This window comes from Xiphophorus couchianus, chromosome 13, assembly GCF_001444195.1.
Source record: "Xiphophorus couchianus chromosome 13, X_couchianus-1.0, whole genome shotgun sequence".
Taxonomy (NCBI): Eukaryota; Metazoa; Chordata; class Actinopteri; order Cyprinodontiformes; family Poeciliidae; genus Xiphophorus; species Xiphophorus couchianus.
Window position 1 is genome coordinate 30,179,548 of NC_040240.1, and position 19,556 is coordinate 30,199,103.

General features: G+C 40.5%; 2 protein-coding genes across 5 annotated transcripts in view; one reads left to right on the forward strand and one right to left on the reverse strand.

Moving 5' to 3' along the window:
* Positions 1 to 16,085, forward strand: part of col22a1 (collagen, type XXII, alpha 1) — an 80,604-nt gene extending 64,519 nt beyond the window's left edge. For all 3 annotated transcript variants that reach the window (XM_028036126.1, XM_028036127.1, XM_028036128.1), the window contains 15 exons: positions 9 to 62; positions 155 to 208; positions 334 to 387; positions 465 to 509; positions 2,483 to 2,536; positions 3,690 to 3,743; positions 3,880 to 3,933; positions 8,870 to 8,941; positions 9,029 to 9,064; positions 9,156 to 9,200; positions 11,558 to 11,737; positions 11,851 to 11,917; positions 12,031 to 12,213; positions 13,070 to 13,147; positions 13,233 to 16,085. In XM_028036126.1, coding sequence (XP_027891927.1) covers positions 9 to 62; positions 155 to 208; positions 334 to 387; positions 465 to 509; positions 2,483 to 2,536; positions 3,690 to 3,743; positions 3,880 to 3,933; positions 8,870 to 8,941; positions 9,029 to 9,064; positions 9,156 to 9,200; positions 11,558 to 11,737; positions 11,851 to 11,917; positions 12,031 to 12,213; positions 13,070 to 13,147; positions 13,233 to 13,423 — 1,221 coding nt within the window. In that variant the 3' untranslated portion in view covers positions 13,424 to 16,085. The remainder of the gene's footprint in view (positions 1 to 8; positions 63 to 154; positions 209 to 333; positions 388 to 464; positions 510 to 2,482; positions 2,537 to 3,689; positions 3,744 to 3,879; positions 3,934 to 8,869; positions 8,942 to 9,028; positions 9,065 to 9,155; positions 9,201 to 11,557; positions 11,738 to 11,850; positions 11,918 to 12,030; positions 12,214 to 13,069; positions 13,148 to 13,232) is intronic.
* The window catches only part of col9a1c (collagen, type IX, alpha 1c), a 34,633-nt gene continuing 29,855 nt past the window's right edge, over positions 14,779 to 19,556 (reverse strand). For both annotated transcript variants that reach the window (XM_028036130.1, XM_028036129.1), the window contains 4 exons: positions 19,256 to 19,310; positions 18,971 to 19,165; positions 18,365 to 18,451; positions 14,779 to 17,393 (listed from right to left, as the gene is read on the reverse strand). In XM_028036130.1, coding sequence (XP_027891931.1) covers positions 17,188 to 17,393; positions 18,365 to 18,451; positions 18,971 to 19,165; positions 19,256 to 19,310 — 543 coding nt within the window. In that variant the 3' untranslated portion in view covers positions 14,779 to 17,187. The remainder of the gene's footprint in view (positions 17,394 to 18,364; positions 18,452 to 18,970; positions 19,166 to 19,255; positions 19,311 to 19,556) is intronic.

Below are 19,556 nucleotides of genomic sequence, written 5' to 3' on the forward strand. Positions count from 1 at the left end.
TTCTCCAGGGCAAAGAGGGACTCAAAGGAATCCAAGGACCACCGGGTCTTCCTGGCTTGATAGTAAGGGAAAAGAACATTTTCATGTGTTGTGTTCTGACAAAATATTTTGCACTAGTTGAAGATGCTAAATGACCATTTTTGTAAACATTCAGGGTCAGCCTGGAAAAATGGGAAAAGATGGCAGACCAGGTGAATCAGGAGAACCTGTAAGTAGGCAAAACTAACCCAACGAACATCTGGTATAATACGTCTATAAAACACGGCCTAGATTGTGTACACAGACGTAAAACTCTACTGACACCATTTCTATCATTTGTTTCTTTCCTTCCAGGGGAAACAAGGTGAACCTGGACCTCCAGGAAACCCTGGAGTCCGGGGACTCCCTGTAAGTAAGCAACACTAATCGGATTTGATAGAAGAAGTTCCACAGTGCCAAACGACTAACGCTCCGCTTCATCCCAGGGCTTCAAGGGCCACAGAGGAGAGCCTGGACCTCCAGGAGAAAAGGTAACAGTTGTTTTTCATGTGCAGATCTTAAAAAGAAAATGAACATACTGTACAGGACAGCACTATGAACATTACTTTTGGCCTTTTGATGAAGCACTCAAGCCGTTCTTTTTTGTTCCAACATAATTACACCACAAGCAACTGAAATTAAATGTAAAACCAACAATTTGATGTAGAGGTTTGCTTTAAATATGGATTTGTTGTGAGTTTTATTTAACCATGAAGACTAAATATGTCCATATACTCCAAATAATATGTGGTTAAAGATCCACTGGAAAAATACAAAGAATGCAGAACTTGCTTAGTCATATTATCTTTATAAAGCGTCATGTTTATCCAAATTACTTGTAGTAAAAAATATATATTTGGAACACAGTTAGCTGCTAGTTTGGATATTCCAGCTTTTTAAATGAGCTTTATGACTTTTAGAACTATAACAGTAGTTAGCACTAGCTCAGTTTCCAATAACTGTCGAACTGCGCAAATAAAAATTCTGAAAGTAAAAACTCTTCATGGAAACACACCAATTTAAAAAAAAACATGCAAATTTTTTGGTAAAAACCTTTTTGCGCTAGGATAAGGTTGTTTTTCGGCCGTACCAAAACAGATATATTTTGCAAAACTGCGATGGAAACACTTTTTTTACATCACACGAGTCACATGATCAACAGCCGGATGTTACTACTGGAGAAAACCACAAACAAAAAAAGACAGGAAGTGGTTTGATTTTTCAGACAATATTCGGCTGGCTCCACCAGAACCTTCACAGCATCATACATTTAATAAAAGTTGTGTATCATTCCAATGTGTTGAATCTATAACTCCTCTGTAAAATTACTGACTACAACTTCCCCAAACCACAGCATACGTAGCTGCTTCTAAATGGGTTTGTCGCTCTAACACCATATTGATATGTAACCGTTTACCTCCTTCGCTGCCATGATTCTTAATGACTTATCACGTAAATCACATGTGATTTTAATTTCCTTTCTTAATTAATGGAAACATTGCAATTGCAAAGTTGTGTTGTTGGTTTTTTTTCGACATTAGCAGAACATGGATGAAGATTTGCGCACATTTGTAATGGAAATACATCCTCAGTGTCTCTGTTGTTTCTCACTATTGTTAAAGTTGTGTCCCCATGAGATTATAGCCTATTCAGAGTTTTTTTTTTTTTACCCCTCCAGGGGGTCTTTTTGTGGGCTCTAGTGTCCCTTAAATGACAGTAGGCTGACAGGGAACAGGGAAGGAGAGGGGGGAAGACATGCGACAAATATCACCGGGTCCGGGAGTCGAACCCGCGACGGCTGCGTTGAGGACTCAAGGCCTCCAAATATGGGTCGCGCTAACCGCTATGCCACCACGGCACGCCTCTATTCAAAGTTTTAAAGCCAGGAATAGCCTGTGCAGCACTGTGATGTCAGGCTACACTGTGTTACACTGCTCTTTTTCTTCACACACACTCACCCCTCACCCCCAACACACACACGCACACGCCCCTCCTTTAGAAGGAGCAGCACACCTGCTGGTTTGCCACTAACACAGCTCAGCACACCCCAGCAGGAAGCTTGGAGCCACAGAGACATGAACAATGGCATGGCTCATTACTGATAGATTCTCGGGGAGCGGCAGGGCGGCGGCCAGGCGGCGGGCCCCGCAGCGGGCCCCACAGTGGGCCCCGCAGCGGGCCTCGCCAGTCCGCACTGCAAATATCTTATTAGAGACGGTGCAAAGCATTGTTATAGACACTGCACTGCTTAGCTGCTGCCGTTAACCATCAGTCAGGTGAAATCTCTGCACATTATCACCCTGAAGGCAAAATTTAATAGGTAATGTTCAGTAGTGTGGACTTGGCTTAAGGTTTCATTATAGCTTTCAGGTAAATGATGATTAATTTTGTATAGCCGCTGTTCTGTAACTGTTATAGCTAGTTTTTGTTCCTCACTGTGTGTTTTTCCTTCTGTACCGCACAGGGAGAGGATGGGAAACCCGGGTCGGCAGGACGTGACGGCAAACCGGGAAAGGAGGTTTGGAAAAATTTGTTCAGTAGAGCTGGTGTTAAAGTTATTCATATATACACACAGAACCTTTATACAATGTGCTGCAGATAAAAAAATCAATACACCTTTTCAATTCAGTTCATTTATAAAGTGCCAATTCACAGGAAATGTCGTCTCGAGGCATTTTACACACAAAAAAGTAATTTCAATCCATTGCAATTAATCCTAGTTATCAATCAGTGCATTACACTCAGTTTGTTTGTCAAATTAATTAAAAGGTTTCTGTCTCAGGAAACCCAGCACATTGCATCGAGTTGTTTACCTGCAGCAACTCCTCCTGGGTGAAGATGTATCGGCAATCACTTGTGTCGCTGTCCTTACATCGACCCCTCATGTCGATCATGCAGTGGCCCAGTCAAAGTACAGACCTGAATCTGTGACCACTCTTGAAAATTGATGTTCGCAGGCACTACTCGTCCAATCTACTTGAGTGTGGATGAGCTAATAATGCCCAGTTGTGCAAACCGGTAGAGGTAAACATCAAAAGACAAAATAGATGAAACAGCAGGTGAAGGTGGTTCTGGAAACGTAGTGAATTTTACATACATGCACTATTTTGTGTTGGTCCAATAAATATCATCCAACCCCCCCATGAAAAAAAATAAAATAAAAACAAACTGACATTTGCCAAAATGTGAAACAGCCTCAGGGATGTGAATACTTTTTCAATCCACTTTAATCTAATGAAAGAAACCAATTGAGACAGCAAATGCAAGGCCAGCAAAGATGAGGGCGGATCATCAGAACTCATAAAAATTCTGAACACAACAAAGGGAAATGTTTGCCAACTCTTCCAGACTCCCAATTACTTAAAGCAGAAAGAGAACACAAAAAAATCTCAAAACATAAGATACAATACCTCTGGTGAATACTTCCCAAACTGCAAACACTTTCCATTTTATTATCCATCTAAACTGTACAGAGGATTTTCTGCATCATATCATTTTAACCCACTACAGACCAATTGTTCATGGTTCCACAAGAAGCCCTAGGCTGGAGACACGCAATATTCTTTTGGACAAGTATGTCATTAAAACTTGAAGCATAGAGGTTTTCACATTAATGAAAGGATGATATTAAAAAGCAGGACATATTGAAAACATTGATGGTTGTTTTGCAGGGCCCCAAAGGGCCTCCTGGCCCCGAGGGACTTCTTGGACCAAGAGGAGAGCCGGTGAGTGTTTGATGCAGACAACGGCAACAGAGTCAAGCAGACTGATAGATCAGGGTCGTAACAACTGACACTCGGGTCATTTCTCCAGCTCTTCATCACCGTCGGCTTCACTTGTGTTTTCATTTTTACACTCCAGGGTAAGCCGGGCGAGCCGGGACCGTCTGGAAAATCAGGACTCCCTGGAACGCCGGTGAGTAACTTCCTACAGCTTCAGCGGCAGACATTTGTGTTCTGGTGCGCTTCATAAACGTTGCAAATAATTTAGAAGACAAGAAAATCTTTGTTATCCAGAACAAAGTTGAACCATCATCCAAAATGTTAACAAATCAAAAGTTTACGTCATGTTGATCAGGCCAGATAAAAACCAACATGCTTGTTTTTGCTGTTTGAATTTCTTTTATATTCAGGTCGTATTTAAATGACTTATAATTGTATGCGTGTTCTAAATTTGATATCACTAATGGTTATATTTATATTTGGCAATATTAAACACTTTGGATGGGAGCAGCTTGTCAACAAATAAGCAATGTCCCCTTTGGGATCAATAAACTATATTCTGATTCAGAGTGTTGCTCTGATCCTTTCATGCATGTTTGAGAAATCCTCTCATCTCCATGGCAACCATTCAGTTTCCAAGCTTTTTGAGTTTCTGCCTCACAGAGCCCGGCTCAGCTCCTTCAGACTAGCCAGCAGCAATTAGCAAACACTTGGTTGAATTTCTTCTGCTACTTCTCAGTGCAACGCTGGTAAAAACGATGTTGAAGAGTTAATGGAGGAGCCATGTTGTGATCACTTCCTGAAGTTTCAGAAAGAGCAGGAGTTTCTTAAAGGGACAGAGGCCAAATTTCAAGATGTTAATTAGGAAGTCAAATTTCTTTTAAGTCATATTTGATATAAACAGCATTTTTATAACAAATGAAGGTACCATACTTACTTGACTGTGCTATAAGATGACACCACAGGCCTGGAGAGCACATATTACTACCCCTTTAAAGTAGCTGAAAACAGAAATAACACAACCTGTGCTGCAGCAGATACTCTACATGTCTTAGAAAAAAATAAGAAATATGAGACACAGTTATGAAGGAGTTGCCATGTTGTGTGGGTTGCACATCTAAAAGCTCTAAAGGACACTTAAGAGACATGGTGTCAGATTGTGATGGATGTCTGGAGTTGGAAGGAGTCTTCTTCTCCCAGAGTGAGTCAGAAATGACAGCGGCTGTGGCTGATATAGGACAAGGCCCGGCACAGGTAATGGGTGGAACCGGACCGCCTCCTGGCTTGTGCATCAGATGATAGATATGTGTAGCGCCTTTCTCAACTGAGCAGATCTGACTGCGAGGTGTAGTGTTAACCAGTTTGTATAATCAGAAGTAGGTACGGCACGGAGTCATGAGTGGGGTGAATAATTAATACAACTGATACAAAAAAGTAAAGTTTGTTAATATTGCTATTTATTGCAGTGGCAATGATAATGATAATAATAATAATAATAATAATAATACCAAAACAACAAAACAATAAATTTCCAAAAACAATTATAATAATAATCAGTGATACTTCAAACGTAATAGAGTCCACAATAGATCCAAGAACAAAAAGAGAATAATTATGTTCCCTTTTCAATACTCAGAGTTTAGTTCGTTTCTGTAGGGAAAGTGTAGTTCCGTTTTCCTACCACCAGATGGTGGGTGAGTAGCTCGCCATCTTCCGTCATCAAGTGAGTCAATGCGACGGCAAAGGCGGAAAAAAAAACCTGACCTAAAAGGCCAGATAACACACATTAAGTTCATATATAAACATTATATTTATATAAACTAAATGGGAGAGACAAGAAAACAATTAAATACGTACTTGCTATATTTTAACAACTTCATAGAAAAAATAAAAAACACAGAAGATAAAAAGAAAAATTTAAATCCTTTTTTTTAAAAAAGTGCACTTCATAATTCAAGTTCAAAATTGCTTAAATAATATAATTAGCAGTCGTTACAAACAACCAATATTGAATCAAATCAATCAACTTACAAATGTGATTGATCAAAGTAGCTACAATCTAAATCATATTAGGTACCAAATTTCAAGAAATCATGGAAAAAATAATCAAATCTAAAGTTGAAAGGTAAACCCTTAAATATTAAAGGTGTGGTCTTTAATTCGGCTGCAACAGTGTGATTCTTCAATAAGTAGACTAAACTGATGTGGGCTACTGATTGTCGATGGATCAGAGCTAATGCTAATGCTAATGCTAACTGGCGGAGCAGAGCGAAAATAACGCCCTATTATCTACTCACCGTCGAGTAACGGATTATCTGAGGAGGTGGATGCAATGATAACTTGCTCAAAACAGGAAGGTTCACCAGCTCTCAATGGATCACAATAGTGATGTTACGTGATGTGCCGAGGCTTCGAGGCGTGTGTAGAGTAATGGAGGGGGCGTTTCCGTAAAGCGCGTATCGAGGCTTGCTTCATTTAGGGGAGGAGCCGAAAACGATGACGTCCGAAGCCTCGCTGCCCGGCTGTACCACGTGACTGCTTCGGAAAGTGGCTCAGAGTTTGGCGCGGGGTTTGACAGCTTTAGAAACCCCACAGGCTCCATTCATGTGGGTTGTTGTAGGCGAGTTGCGGTCAGTTGAGAGAGTGGATAGAGTTTTGATAGTTTGGATAGCAGAGTTTGGATAGTGGTTATTTAGTTTGAGACAGTTAGTTTGGTGTTTGGAGAGTTTAGGAGAAAGATAGACAGATAGGAGATTTAGGAGCGCGAGGACAGGATAGGAGTAGGATGGAGCCGGCGAGAAAGAGGAGGATTTCCCCTCCTCTTTCGATTTGATAAGCCCTAACAAGGTAAGGTGAACTGAACATTTGCAGATGCATTATGTTTGCTTATGAGGAACTGTATTTTTCACTGTTTCTTATTTTCTGTAAAGGTGAGGTGTTTATTGTGCTCCAAGGAGTTGGGGTACAATAATAACACCTCATCCATGTAGTGTCAAAAAAGAGAAATCGTTTGAAACCAAAAACTGTGGAGAAATTGTTGTTTCTTAATAAAAATGCATGAAATCATCCAAGTTACACAAGCATTAGCCTATTCACTGCCCCCTCCCTAGTTCCACAAGCACTTTCACTGTCCTCTGCCTGATTAAGTCCATGCCATTTTTCTAGAGTCACAGAAAAACTTTATTACACAACATGCCATATCACATGACACTACTATTTTGGGAATAATTACACACAGAGAATACATTCAAACAATATTTTATTATACACATATGTGTATACATAATTTATGTAGACAAATGATTTCGTCCTACATCTTTTGTGAAGTCATTCCCAAGAGCCATAATAGACAAAAATTCAATGCATCACACGTGTTAAGATACAGCTGGCTGTGATTATACACCTGGCCAGTAGGTGGTTTCGTGTGCACATGAAGCCTCAAGAAATGAACCCTTTCTCGAACCAGTTGGCTCAAGTGGTTCAATGCCTCATGAGGCTTCATCTCACCATCACTAGATCACAACCTGGCGAGTGATTCAACGGGAGAGAAATATTAGCGCCGCTATCATTGCAGATACTATACAACGTCAAGTCAGATGGTATTTAACAACTCACAGCAATCTTCAAGTTTTAGAGATTACATATGAATGATGAGTCGATTCAGAGTAGCAGCAAGGTGGGGAAGAAAAAACAAAAACCCGGAAGCACACATGACAATCAACTTAAAGGGAAGGTGATTGGGTCATGGCGGACACCTGGGTTACATATGGTCGTTGGCGAGTCAGAATCATTCGATAAGGTGAAATCTATGTATGCATGTGGAATTTTGTGTGTCGCAGCATAAATAAAGTCTTGATACAGACATGAAAATTCTCACTTGGAATCCTTAGACCTCAGTATGTGTATCGCAACAGGAAACATTTCACACAGTTATTATTAAGACCTCCTCACATGGACGAATATTTAAAAAAGATGTTTTCAAAGGTTAATTATTCAACTCTGTTGTTCCTTTTCTTCACAGTTTGCTAGAGTTTGATTTAAATAAAAGTTGCAAATATTTTTTATTCTTTGTAAAACAGAACTGTCCACTAGGGCAGTGGTTCTCAAACATTTTTCAGTGATGTACCCTCTTAAAAATATATTTTTAGTCAAGTACCCCCTGACACGGGCAAAACATTTTTGGAATTAAAAAGAGGTACAGTGCTGTAAAATCACTGTCTGATTTATTAAAGCCAAACAACTTATATCAGTGAACCTGACAAATACATCCATATTGCAAACATTACATGGTTAAACAAAAAAGAAAAACAGAAGACGGTGACCACCAGGAAGGTATAAAACCAGTCAAACCGTTTTATTTTAAAGGATATTGAAACTAAATACTGAATATAAAATTCAGTGCATGAACACACATTTATATTTTATCGAACTTTTTACAAAATAATTTTTCTCAAGACTTATTATGAGGAGCCTACTGATTTTTTAAAGATATTTTGAAAAGCTTCACGTACCCCCTGCAGTACCTCCACGTACCCCCAGGGGTACACGTACCCCCATTTGAGAACCACTGCACTAGGGGTCTACAATTCCACATTTGTCTCTGTTTCTGAAAGGCCTGAAACAATCACAAACAACCTGATTAATCTTAATGACTTCCTGAAGGTGGAGTTTCAGAAAGAGCAGGAGTTTTTAAAGAGGCAGAGACCCAATTTCAAGGTGCTAAATTGCAACGTCAAATTTCTTTTAAGTCATATTTGACATTGTTATAACAAATGAAGCCAACATAGTTACTTGATTGTGTTATAAAACAGCACTATGTGGCTGGAAAACACATAGTGCTGGTCCTTTAAGTCACTCCAGCATTACTGACTGGGAAATGACTAGAAAGTGAGTGACTGTCCCTGGATAGAAAGACCACTAGCTTGTCCTCAGCTCTGCATGGTGCCTGTAAATATGAGTTTTAATCTCTGAGCGCTGGCCAGAGGATTTTCTCCTGAGATTTTTTTTTTTTATCCGGGGCGTAGCTGAGTGTAGCTAAGGCGTAATCTCACTGAATCCTTTTTGAACACAAGTACAATATCGTACATGTGAGCCATGTGACGGACAGCCGTGTCTCTGCTGTTCAACAGGGTCAGAGAGGAGACAAGGGAGAACCAGGTAACCCCGGGTTACCAGGTTTCAGCGGGCCCAAAGGACCTGCGGTGAGTTCTGGATTAGTATTGACTTTATCTTAGGTTGGCAGAAACCAACAATTTATGATTAATCACACTTTTTGCTCTGATTATCAGGGTCCACCGGGTCCCATTGGCCCTGAAGGAAAACAGGTGAGGATTCCTAATGAGAACTACATTAAAGAATGAAAAATGTCCTCTGGATAGTCCGCTCATATATCTGCTTGTCTGCTGTGTTTTACAGGGAATGCCAGGTCGACTTGGAGATCGAGGCCTTAGAGGAGATAAGGTAAGAATGGCTATGTTTCCATTGACCATATAATTGTACAATCTAACATTTCTTTTAAAAATTCACTTAATGCAAACCCAACAATAAAAAAAATACGTTAAAAAATTGCCGCTAGAATGAGGAGGGGCTTTTTAGTCGTATCAAAATTGGATTATCTCCCAGAACTGCCGTTTTTCACATCACACATGATGTGTGATCAACAAGTCACATGATCAACAACCGGATGTTGCCACTGGAGCAAACCATGAAGAAAAAGATAATAGGAAGTAGTTGGAGGACAAGGCTGCAGCATGTCTTTTTAATTTAACGACTTATCTCATGAGCAAACTTATTACACGTGGGATTTTAATTGTGGTTCTTATTTAATGGAAACTTGCAAACCTGTGTTTTTTTCAACATTAGTAAAGTATTGACAAAGTTTTGCGCTCATCTGTAATGGAGGAGCAGCTAACGAGAGCAAGGGCGAGTAAAACAGGATCTAAACTTTTAGGGACATTTACCCCGACACAGACTGGAAATCAGAGGCAGTTCTGTGTGAAAACGACCATAAGACGTTCTTAGAGTGGACGACAAAACTCCCACACCGCCCCACGCACAGACGAGATGAATCGGTCCAAGATGCTGACTCTGAGTCAGCTTTGAAAATCCTGACTCAGGCATCGCCCAGATATAGAAGAATACACTGTGGAAGAAAAAGCACACAAAGACTCCTCAGTGGGAAAACAATTGTTGGGAGCATTATTTTTTTGTGTTGAACAAATAATAAATTATGATAAGCGATGGAATTTAGAGGATAGCCTAACTTTATGCTGTGTGCTATGTGGGCGTGGCTTGTTTTTGTAACTTATGTATATATTACAATAGCAAATGCCATAGATCACACACTGGATGGAAGAAAAAGCCTGCACACCTTTGTAAAAATATGCATTTTGAATTGAAGACCTTCTAAAATACAAGCTGAAACTAGGTTAAAACAGATTTTAGCTTTGGACACAGAGGTTTCTAAAGATCAAGTGATGTCATTATTCAAAGGTATCAGTCAGCAGAAGGGGACACAAAACATTCTCTTTTAATACACCAACTGAGGTTAAGATGAGCATGAAGACTACAGTATATAAACTCATCAAACTTGGGCTGAATTATTCTAATTTGAATACAGATTCTATAAAACCATTTGAATTATGATTTCTATTTCTCTCAGACATATTAAATTCTTGGTCCTTGTGAACCTAATATTATGTGTTATTTTCATTACCCGTTGTAATGAGAATCTTTGGAAATACAATTTATTTTTCAATACATCATAAATTTTCATAATGTAGCTATGAAAATTGAAAAATGTTTATAGCTACATGCTCTTTTTCACTAGCATATTGCTAGTTAAAGAGACATATCATTAAGGTCATCAGTATTAATAACCATGAACTGCTATCTAAATAGAAACAATGCAGTATTAAGGGTTTGTAGCTAGCTAGCTAGCCCTTAACTGGAAAATGAATTTGCCCTGAGCAGCAAAAGTGGTGCAAAAGCCTCTGATAACTCGAGTGTTTATTATTATCATTCCTGAAAATAATGGAGGAAAAATATATATGAAGCTCTAAACATATACAAAAAAACACCAAGTTTTGAATACAAATCAGTTATGTGGGCATTTCAGTAGTTAAATGGTTTTGCGAAATTTGATACAGAAATAGCTGAACAGTGCCGCCCGTAATTTTTCATAGCACCTTTCTCACTTAGCTTACGTCATAGTAGAGGTATGAGATTTGGTACACTTACAGAACTTCTCCAGATTTAAACAAATCTCTCTTGCACCACTGTTCTTGTTGCTCCACAACAAACAGGAAGTTAGCCATGTGGGATTTTGGTCCCGTTTTTTGCTGTTTGTCACCTATGGATTTGATTGAACTCCTCCTACAGGGTTTGATCAACTGACTTGAAATTTGGTGAGTTTGCTCATAAGGCTTGGGGGGGATCTAAAATTATCAAAATTCAGAGATTTCATTCAAGGATAAAACCAAGAAAAAGTCTTGCTCATGCTGCATAGTGCGATACATAGAAATAAGTGGCAGGCTTGCTATTGAAAGACTTCTATATACTTTATGTAAAATATTCAAAACTTCAAACCTCCTGACCGACCCCAAAATATCAGCTATAGGATGATAACCAATATAAAGGCTAATGCTTCATGGAGCTAATTTAAGAAACCTAAGTATCCATTATCTAGACCTTTTCTACAAACACAGATTCTGAAACCAAACGCTGACATATTTCTCTACCTTTACTTCTGTATTATGTAATTTTAAGAGGTGTTTGAACTTAAACCACTTACTAATAACTGTTATTTTATAAATCAGGGAGACCCCGGTACAAAAGGAGAAAAAGGACAGACTGGAGATCCTGGCATGCCTGGAAATCCCGGTCACCCAGGTAGAAAGGGCCACACAGGGATAATGGGAATGTCAGGACCACCAGGTGAAATCGGAGCCCCGGGGCCTCAGGGACCTTCAGGAAACCCTGGTCTCCCAGGACCCAGAGTGAGTCATGTCTATAGAAATATATACTGAATTTCACCTGGAAGCGAAATGGAAGTAAAAATCCCAAATTGCGTTAACAACTGAGTGACTCATTAGCATCTCTGCTGCCTCAGGGCGAGTCAGTGTCACTGGAGCAGATGAGGAGACTTGTCCAGGAGGAGCTGGCCAAACAATTAGAAGGTAAGGAAGCAATTATTTTGTCGACGTTAGACATCGGGAGCTAATTATTGCCTTTTTACTTTTTATCTTTTAGTAGAATTTAGGAAATTGCTCACTCTGCTTTTTCTCTTTAGCCAAAATGGCTTACCTCATGGCTCAGATCCAGCCCGCACATGTGAAGAGCACAGCGGGACGTCCTGGACCTCCAGGCCCTCCAGGTAAAGAAGGTAGCCCTGGACGACAAGGTTCACCTGGAGAGCCAGGTATACCTGGACAAAATGGTGGAGAAGGACCCAGGGGACCCATGGGTCCTAAGGGTAAGCAAGTGCCATAAGTATTGCATTTACGGCCTTCCTACATACACGCAGTCCGAAACAGTAATACTTGTAACGCTGACCGCTGAGGTAATCTCTGCCTGAAGTCTCTGGCGCCTTATAAACAACCTTTTGAAGCATTCCAGCCACAGCCGTTGCCTGTGGTTTTGTTCGTTTCCATAAAGCAGCAATCACTTGATGAGTTTGGAATCATTACGCAACATTAGCTAGGTTTCCATTGACCATATAAATGCGCAATGTGACATTTCTAAAACAAATTTGCTTAATTGAAACATGACAATTTAAAAAAGAAAAAGCTTGTTTTTCTATGAGCAGTTTTGGCACTGAGGTGAGAAGTTTGGCTTGTTTGTTTTCCATATTGAAATTAGTTTATTTCATAAAACCACAAATGGAAACACCGTTGCAAACAACAGAGAAGGAAACAACAGGTAGAAATTAGAGGACGATGGCGCGGCACAATTTTTATTCACTTATCGCGTGAACAAACGTATTAACATGCATTTCTTATTTAAGCGTTCTGCGGTCTTAGTGTGATGCACAGGAGGAGTGCAGCAAAAGTCACGGTCAGATATCAAAGAAGCAGCAGGGCTGTCCACCTGTCCGGCTGTCAGTTCCCAAAACCACACATACAAAAAAACCTTGTAAAATCGCAGGTTGGGTCAGTGAAACCTTGCCGGACCGCGCATTGGGTAAAAATCTTGTGGGGTCCAATCGGCCTCGTCTCTTAAGAGAGTTAACGGAAACACCACAATTGGAAAATTGTTTTTTTTCTACAAAAAAAGTTTGGGCATATTAGTAATTTAAACACAGTCATTGAAAAAGTTATTCCTTTTTTTAGGTGATAAAGGAGCAAGAGGAGAGAAAGGAGAACCTGGTGTCGGTGAGAGAGGGGAGCAGGGCCCTGTCGGCCCCATAGGTAAGGTCCAGATCCCTCACTGCTCATCTCATTCTCAGGAGTTCTGCTCCAGTGTTGAGTACAATTCCTCCTTTCGTTGCTCCAGGTCCAGCCGGTCTACCGGGATACGGCAAAGACGGAAGCCCTGGTCAGGCTGGAGCTCAGGGAGAGCCAGGAAACCCCGGGCCACACGGTCAACCTGGACCTCCGGGGCCCCCCGGCCAATGCGACCCCAGCCAATGTGCCTACTACGCCAGCCTGGCCCAGAGACCCCACACCAAAAACATAAAGGGGTAACAAGGAGATGAAGACTCACAGAATGTGACTGAACTTATGAACTTTGTTCAGTCATATGAAATCAAGAACATTTTATTTTTCCATTCAAATCAACCTCGCTACAGAGGACTGAAGCAACAGGTGCTGCCGGTCAGATTCTTCATTTCCTTCAGGCTTTGGGATTGGAAAGGGAGGAGGGGCAACATGGAACACTTCAAATCAGGGGCAAAGAGGGCAACTAACCAATTTTTTCTCTCTCTCTGTAACATATAGGGGACGATAAAGTTGACGCTTCACGCTTTTTTTCAGGGTTTTTCTGTCCGCAGCCCACGCTACGCCGCGTCACTCACTGCTTGCTATGTATATCTCTTGCCATGGGTCTTCCACCAGTCAGATGGTGCTTACTCAGACATGGAAGTTCTGTCTCTTTCTGCTGCTGAAGGTGGGTGCAGACGGTATGAAGCAAACACCAGAAGCAATCGTGCGTGGGCGGAGAGTGACTTGTACGCTCCTCGTCTCGATGCCAGCAGCAGCGTTATTAAGTCTCCTCGTGTGTATTCTAGAAACCTTCACAGCTGCACATACAGCCATTTGATCGGAATGATTGTGTTTTACTTTTACTCGCCCTAGAAGTGTCTGTTGACCTGTCTGGCATGCAGATTTATGGAGGTGTTTGCTTTTCTTAAAAGGTTTCTTGACTCACGTTCCCCGTTTCTCAATCTGTGGGCTGTGGGTGAGTTTAGCTGAAACCTATCAGGTGTCTCAACTTGGTGCTTTGATTACTCAGAATTCAGAATTCAAGAGCTGTTTCACTTTTTAATGTCTTTAGTGAAAACTCAATTTCCCTCAAGCCTTGCTCCAGTAGTTTGAAGAAACACTTTTGCCGTAAGAGCTTTCTGCTCCCGGCCAACATCTCATTTAAAACGTAATGAATAGTTTTAGCAAAATGACTCATTGCGCGTCACACCTTTTGAATATATGTAAATCTAGCCTGAGATGTAAAGAAGTAGAGACTTAAGAATGTAAAAACGCAGCTCCGAGGCCCCCGGATTTCACAGGATACGTATGCAGTCTGGTGTTACATTGCAACTTTTCCTGACGATGGCAGCAGAAGTGATATAGCATGTTTCTGAAGTGTCCCTCTAAGCTAAAAATATGCCACACATGGGAACAAGAATCTGAGGATTTTTGAAATGAAACACCATTAGCAGTACATTCCATCACTGCATCAGTACAACCTGGAAACATTAACCTGCCAATTAACCGTTCAGAATCTCCCTCCTTTGCATTTTGAGTGGTTTGGTAGAGCAGAACAGAAGGTGCTATGTGACACCACAGATGTCAATGCATAAAAATGTTCCCAAACTTTTTTTTGAGAGAGGAAGTGGCTGAACTGTATGTCACACAGAAAAGTGTGATTTTTGCCTGACTGGATGTTGTGCATGCAGTTGGGCTAACTGAATGCCCAGCCTATGAAATGCTGCCAGACTCAAATGACATGTCAGAAAGGAAACACACACATATACAAACACACGCACACACAGTCAAGTTTCTGTGTCTTGTGGGGCCTTTACATTGACTTCTATTCATTTTCTACAGCCTAACCCTAACCCTAACCCCTAACACAAAAACAGCCAGGACTGAATAAACTGTTTGTCTCTGTTTATTCAGTCAAAGTTAATTGTTAACCTTGACTGAATAAACTGAGTTTAAATGTTAGTCATCTTTTAAATACTGAATTGTTCCAAAATAGGAATAAATGAGGCAAGAAATGTCAGTCTTACTTCACCAACTTACTTTGTACAGTTTTCCTTTTAATTTGTATCCTAACGAAACTACCGTTATCTTGCCAGTTTTAAAAAGTGATTCTCATGTTTCTGTATTTTCTCCATATGGTTTCTTCTGCAATGAAAGCTAGGTGGCTAGCCAAATACCAAAGTTTGATCCAAAAACATTTTACTCTCAAAGGCTTCATCAAACATTTATTCTTTCATTTTTATAAGCTTTTCTTAACAAGGTTTGGAGTTCAGCTAGCTCACAGTATTAGCTTGCTTTAAACCTACTACTGCACCAGGCTAAGGTAGCAGGTTTAGCTTCCTTAGCAAACTATCATAGTTTGTTAACCTAAGCAAACTATGATACCAAGATTTATCTTTGTCTTTACATTTTAATGGTTAGTTTCATTTGATGTTTTTTTTTTAAACTAATAAATGAGATTGATGTTGCCTTCAGAGTAGCTCATGGATAGCAGCTGTAAATGCTAGCTAGCTGATGTGGATAAAGTCTTTCTTCTATGAAAGGTAATAAAGATGTTTTAAATATAGAAGTCAGACATACAGTAGATGAGTTTGCAGTGACTTGCTATTTCAATTAGATATCAACAGCTGCTTCTCTGTCTACTGTTTACAGAGAAGCAGCTGTAAACAGTAGAAAACCAAAAAGTATTACCACTTTCTAGATGCTAACATCGGCATTTCTCAAAAGCAAAACTTTAAGTTATACTGTTAAATTATTCCTAATTTGGACAAATATATTTTTGTGTTCTACTGCATTACATTTTCCCATTCTCCTTATAAACTGGTGCTAAGATATTTTGAAATAGTAGCATAATGTAATTATCAGAAGACAGCTGTAAACTGTACTGTAGTGTATAATAAAGACTGGAACATAATTCATTTTGTAACATGAGCTTCTGCTGTGGTTTTTGAGTGGTTCTTTTTTTTTCTTGTACATGGTCAAAAGCTCCATGTACTTTTGAGATATAATAGCGATAGATTACATCTATATCTCTTATATCTCTTTTCAAAAGTTCATTAATTGTTCATCATGTCAGAGATGGAAATCGAGCACCTGTTTGTTATTTTTTCTTTTTAATGCTGAGCCCTATCACTCCTCCCAATCTGAGCTTCCATGTTGAATTCATTGTTGCTGAGTCACGCTGCGAACTGTTAAAATTTGAATGGATGTCCTTGGAACGGCTGCCAAGCTCGCTTCCCTCCAGCAGACTCCTTAAAGGTCATATTTGATCAGTAAATGTATTCTTCATGCGCAAACAAGAGGGAAGAGAAGATGATGTCAGCTCTGCTTTGTAACCAGGCAACTATCTAATCCCATCCTGAACTGACAGCATATCTATAACAATCCAGGGACCTTGTTTTTTTTGTTGTTTTTTTAACACAAAACCATTTTAATGTTGGGATTGTGGGGGCACGTTCATCCTAAACGGATCATAACCGGCTCTGTCTAAGAGAGCACCATCCTGCAAAGCACACAGGTTGGCTGTTTGAATTTGTTACTGTGCAAACACTCAGAACGTAACACTTTTATTCCGACGTTTCAAAAAGACGACACAGCTGGCCAAACAAATCAATGGGAGCACAGAGTTGAGGAATATCTTCCAGAGCTTCTGAACGGGCCAACGCACATGAAGGAGTGGAAATAATAGATTTTTAAATGTCTCGACAAGTCTTTACTGAATGGCTGAATGTCAGAGGTCGATAGTTATTGCTGGTGTTTGTGCCACAGGCCTTCAGGCCGGCAGTCAGACCCAGAAGCTGCTCAGCAACTGTAGAAGGATTTATCACCCGCTGAAAACATTAAAGCTAGGTTGTCTTTACAGTTTTTGTGCAGTTATCCCCCTCCCACTCCCACCTCTGTTTTTCTCCGTGTCTCTTTGAGTCATGGCCGAGACTCCCAAGAAACAAAGCGCACAGCCTGGGTTTGTGAGGAGTCCCGACACATGGCCGCTGTCTGGATGAGGTCCGGACCACTGAGCTTTGGGCGTCTCAATGGGTTTTGTGCGAGGAGGACGATTTCTTCCCACTGACCATGTAGAGAGGTGGAAGTCTGCTTAAACAAGTAGATGGGTCGCACAGACCGGGTGGTCCTGAGGGTCCCCTCGGACCGGCGGGTCCTGGGACGCCTGGACTTCCTGCTTCACCGCGCTCGCCGTTTTTGCCATCTTTGCCAACGCCAGGAAGACCCGGTGCACCTGGACATAAAAAAAAAAATAATTGAGCAATGTGGAATCTATGATTTTCGATGCTATGTATACTTTGCAAAAATGTCACGTTACAACCAGAAGCGTTAAAACGGTGTAGATTCTAGACCAAAACAAAGCAACACTCGGCTGCCTGCATCTACAGAGCCATACGTGACTCTTTGGCTCATTTAAAGGTGCAGTGTGTGATTTTACTTAATGAAAAATATGTTTTTACATATTTGTTGAAGCTGTCATTACGTTGTGACAATATAGTATGAGGCAGACAATCTATGAAAAAAATGGAGCTCCCTGTGCTAACTATATAAAAACGTTTGTAAAAGAATGTTTATCATTTTTTAATTTATATTTTTTATAAAAATATTTTTATATATTTGCTACTTTATTATATTAATGAACTGCAGCTATATTATATTAATAAAATATTACCTTTGTTTTGTTTTTTTTTTCTCTCTGACCTCTATCTGTGGCAGGGGCCTCAAACACTCCGGCCCCCCGCCTCAGTAAATCTGGTCTAGAACCACCTCGACTTTTGGGGTGACAGCTTTGTACATCTTTGAAGAGAATATCTCTAGTTTAGTCTGTTCCATGTCTGGAGTTAAATTACACAAAGTTGGACTCTGCTTAATATTTGAGTGACTTCCGAAACCATTTGGTTGTACTGGACTTTATTTAGGGCATCACAGTACAGAGGGTTTCAATTTAAAAAACGTTGAAACCCACGCATTGTTTTAGGTCCACGTTACTTTATGCACCTTCATACTGCTGATCTACCAACAACAAAAACACAATCAATATGCAATGATTATGTTTTAGTACGTTTGACATGTAAATTACACAAAGCTGGACTCTGTTTAAACCTTATTTCAAAAATAAGGTTTAACATTTTTAAACATCTTGCACCATCTCAGCAGCACTGTTTCATTGAGTGACACAGTTTTCTGCCAAGAAACCAGTCTCACCTGGTACACCTGGTACTCCTGGACTTCCTTTGGTTCCCACTCCATCCTCTCCCTTGTCTCCTTTGTCTCCCTTTTGCCCAGCTTCACCTGCAGAGTGGAGCAACACTTAGATTAGATGACACAAAAAAGCCTAAGTTGATCAAGTGGACGGGTAGCTGACTTTGATGAAGTCAACCAGCACCCATTGGACGACAAAACACTGTTTGAGTTTAAGGTCCGTACTATGGAGACTTGACCTGGGCTGGACGACAGACATGGAGGCCATGGAAAAACTCTACTATTACTCTTTGTTGTATTTCCTCTGAACAAGATTTCTTTATGTAGCTTATTAACTTACATAATAAGCTACATATTTATGTAGCTTATTATGCTTTATCAAAGTACTTTGCTTTATCAAAGTACAAGGGGTCTTTTTAAGAAATTCCCATTTGGTGTAGTTCCCAAAGGTAACCAGAGCATTAGAAGCAAAGATGGAAAGAAAGAGAATTGAGGAGAATGTGGATTTACCACAGCAGGAACTGTGTTGGTAAACAGTGCGAGACCTGAACGTGTCTTAGTAGTTCATTGCACAAGATGAGAAGGATGGGTTGTGAATTCTACACTGACCTTTCGTTCCAGGTGCACCTGGAAGGCCAAAGAAGCCTGGGTGACCTTTTGGACCCATCGGACCTGGAACACCCGCTGCCCCCGCAGCCCCAGCTGGTCCCGGCGGTCCTGCAGGTCCAGCTGGTCCGGGTGCACCAGGAGCACTGAGGGCTGCTGGCCTCCTCAAGAGCTCTTTCATAAACTCCTCTAATTGTTCTACACGGACAAAGAATAAATGGTTCACCTTCTTCATCTGTTAATTACAGGATATTTATTTTATGCAGGTAAGAAATGAACAAATCCCACCTTCAACGACTGCTGAGCACATTTCTCGAAGCTTTTCATCACTCACTTTCGGGCCCTGTGATATGAAGCGACCAGTGGTGAGTTTAACCAAAGTTTTTCAATTAACCTTATGTTTGTGTTGCAGAGATGGTTTCAAGTATTTTGCCCCAATTCAGAGGTAAGTCTAAATTCTAATTTGGGAAGATGCTATTGGGTCAGAATACCAGACATTGGTACATTGGTACCACCCTCTGCTAAGGACAGGGTGTTAGACAGGAAGCTCCAACCTGTCATGGAAGCACAGGGTCAGTTCTGTTCTAGC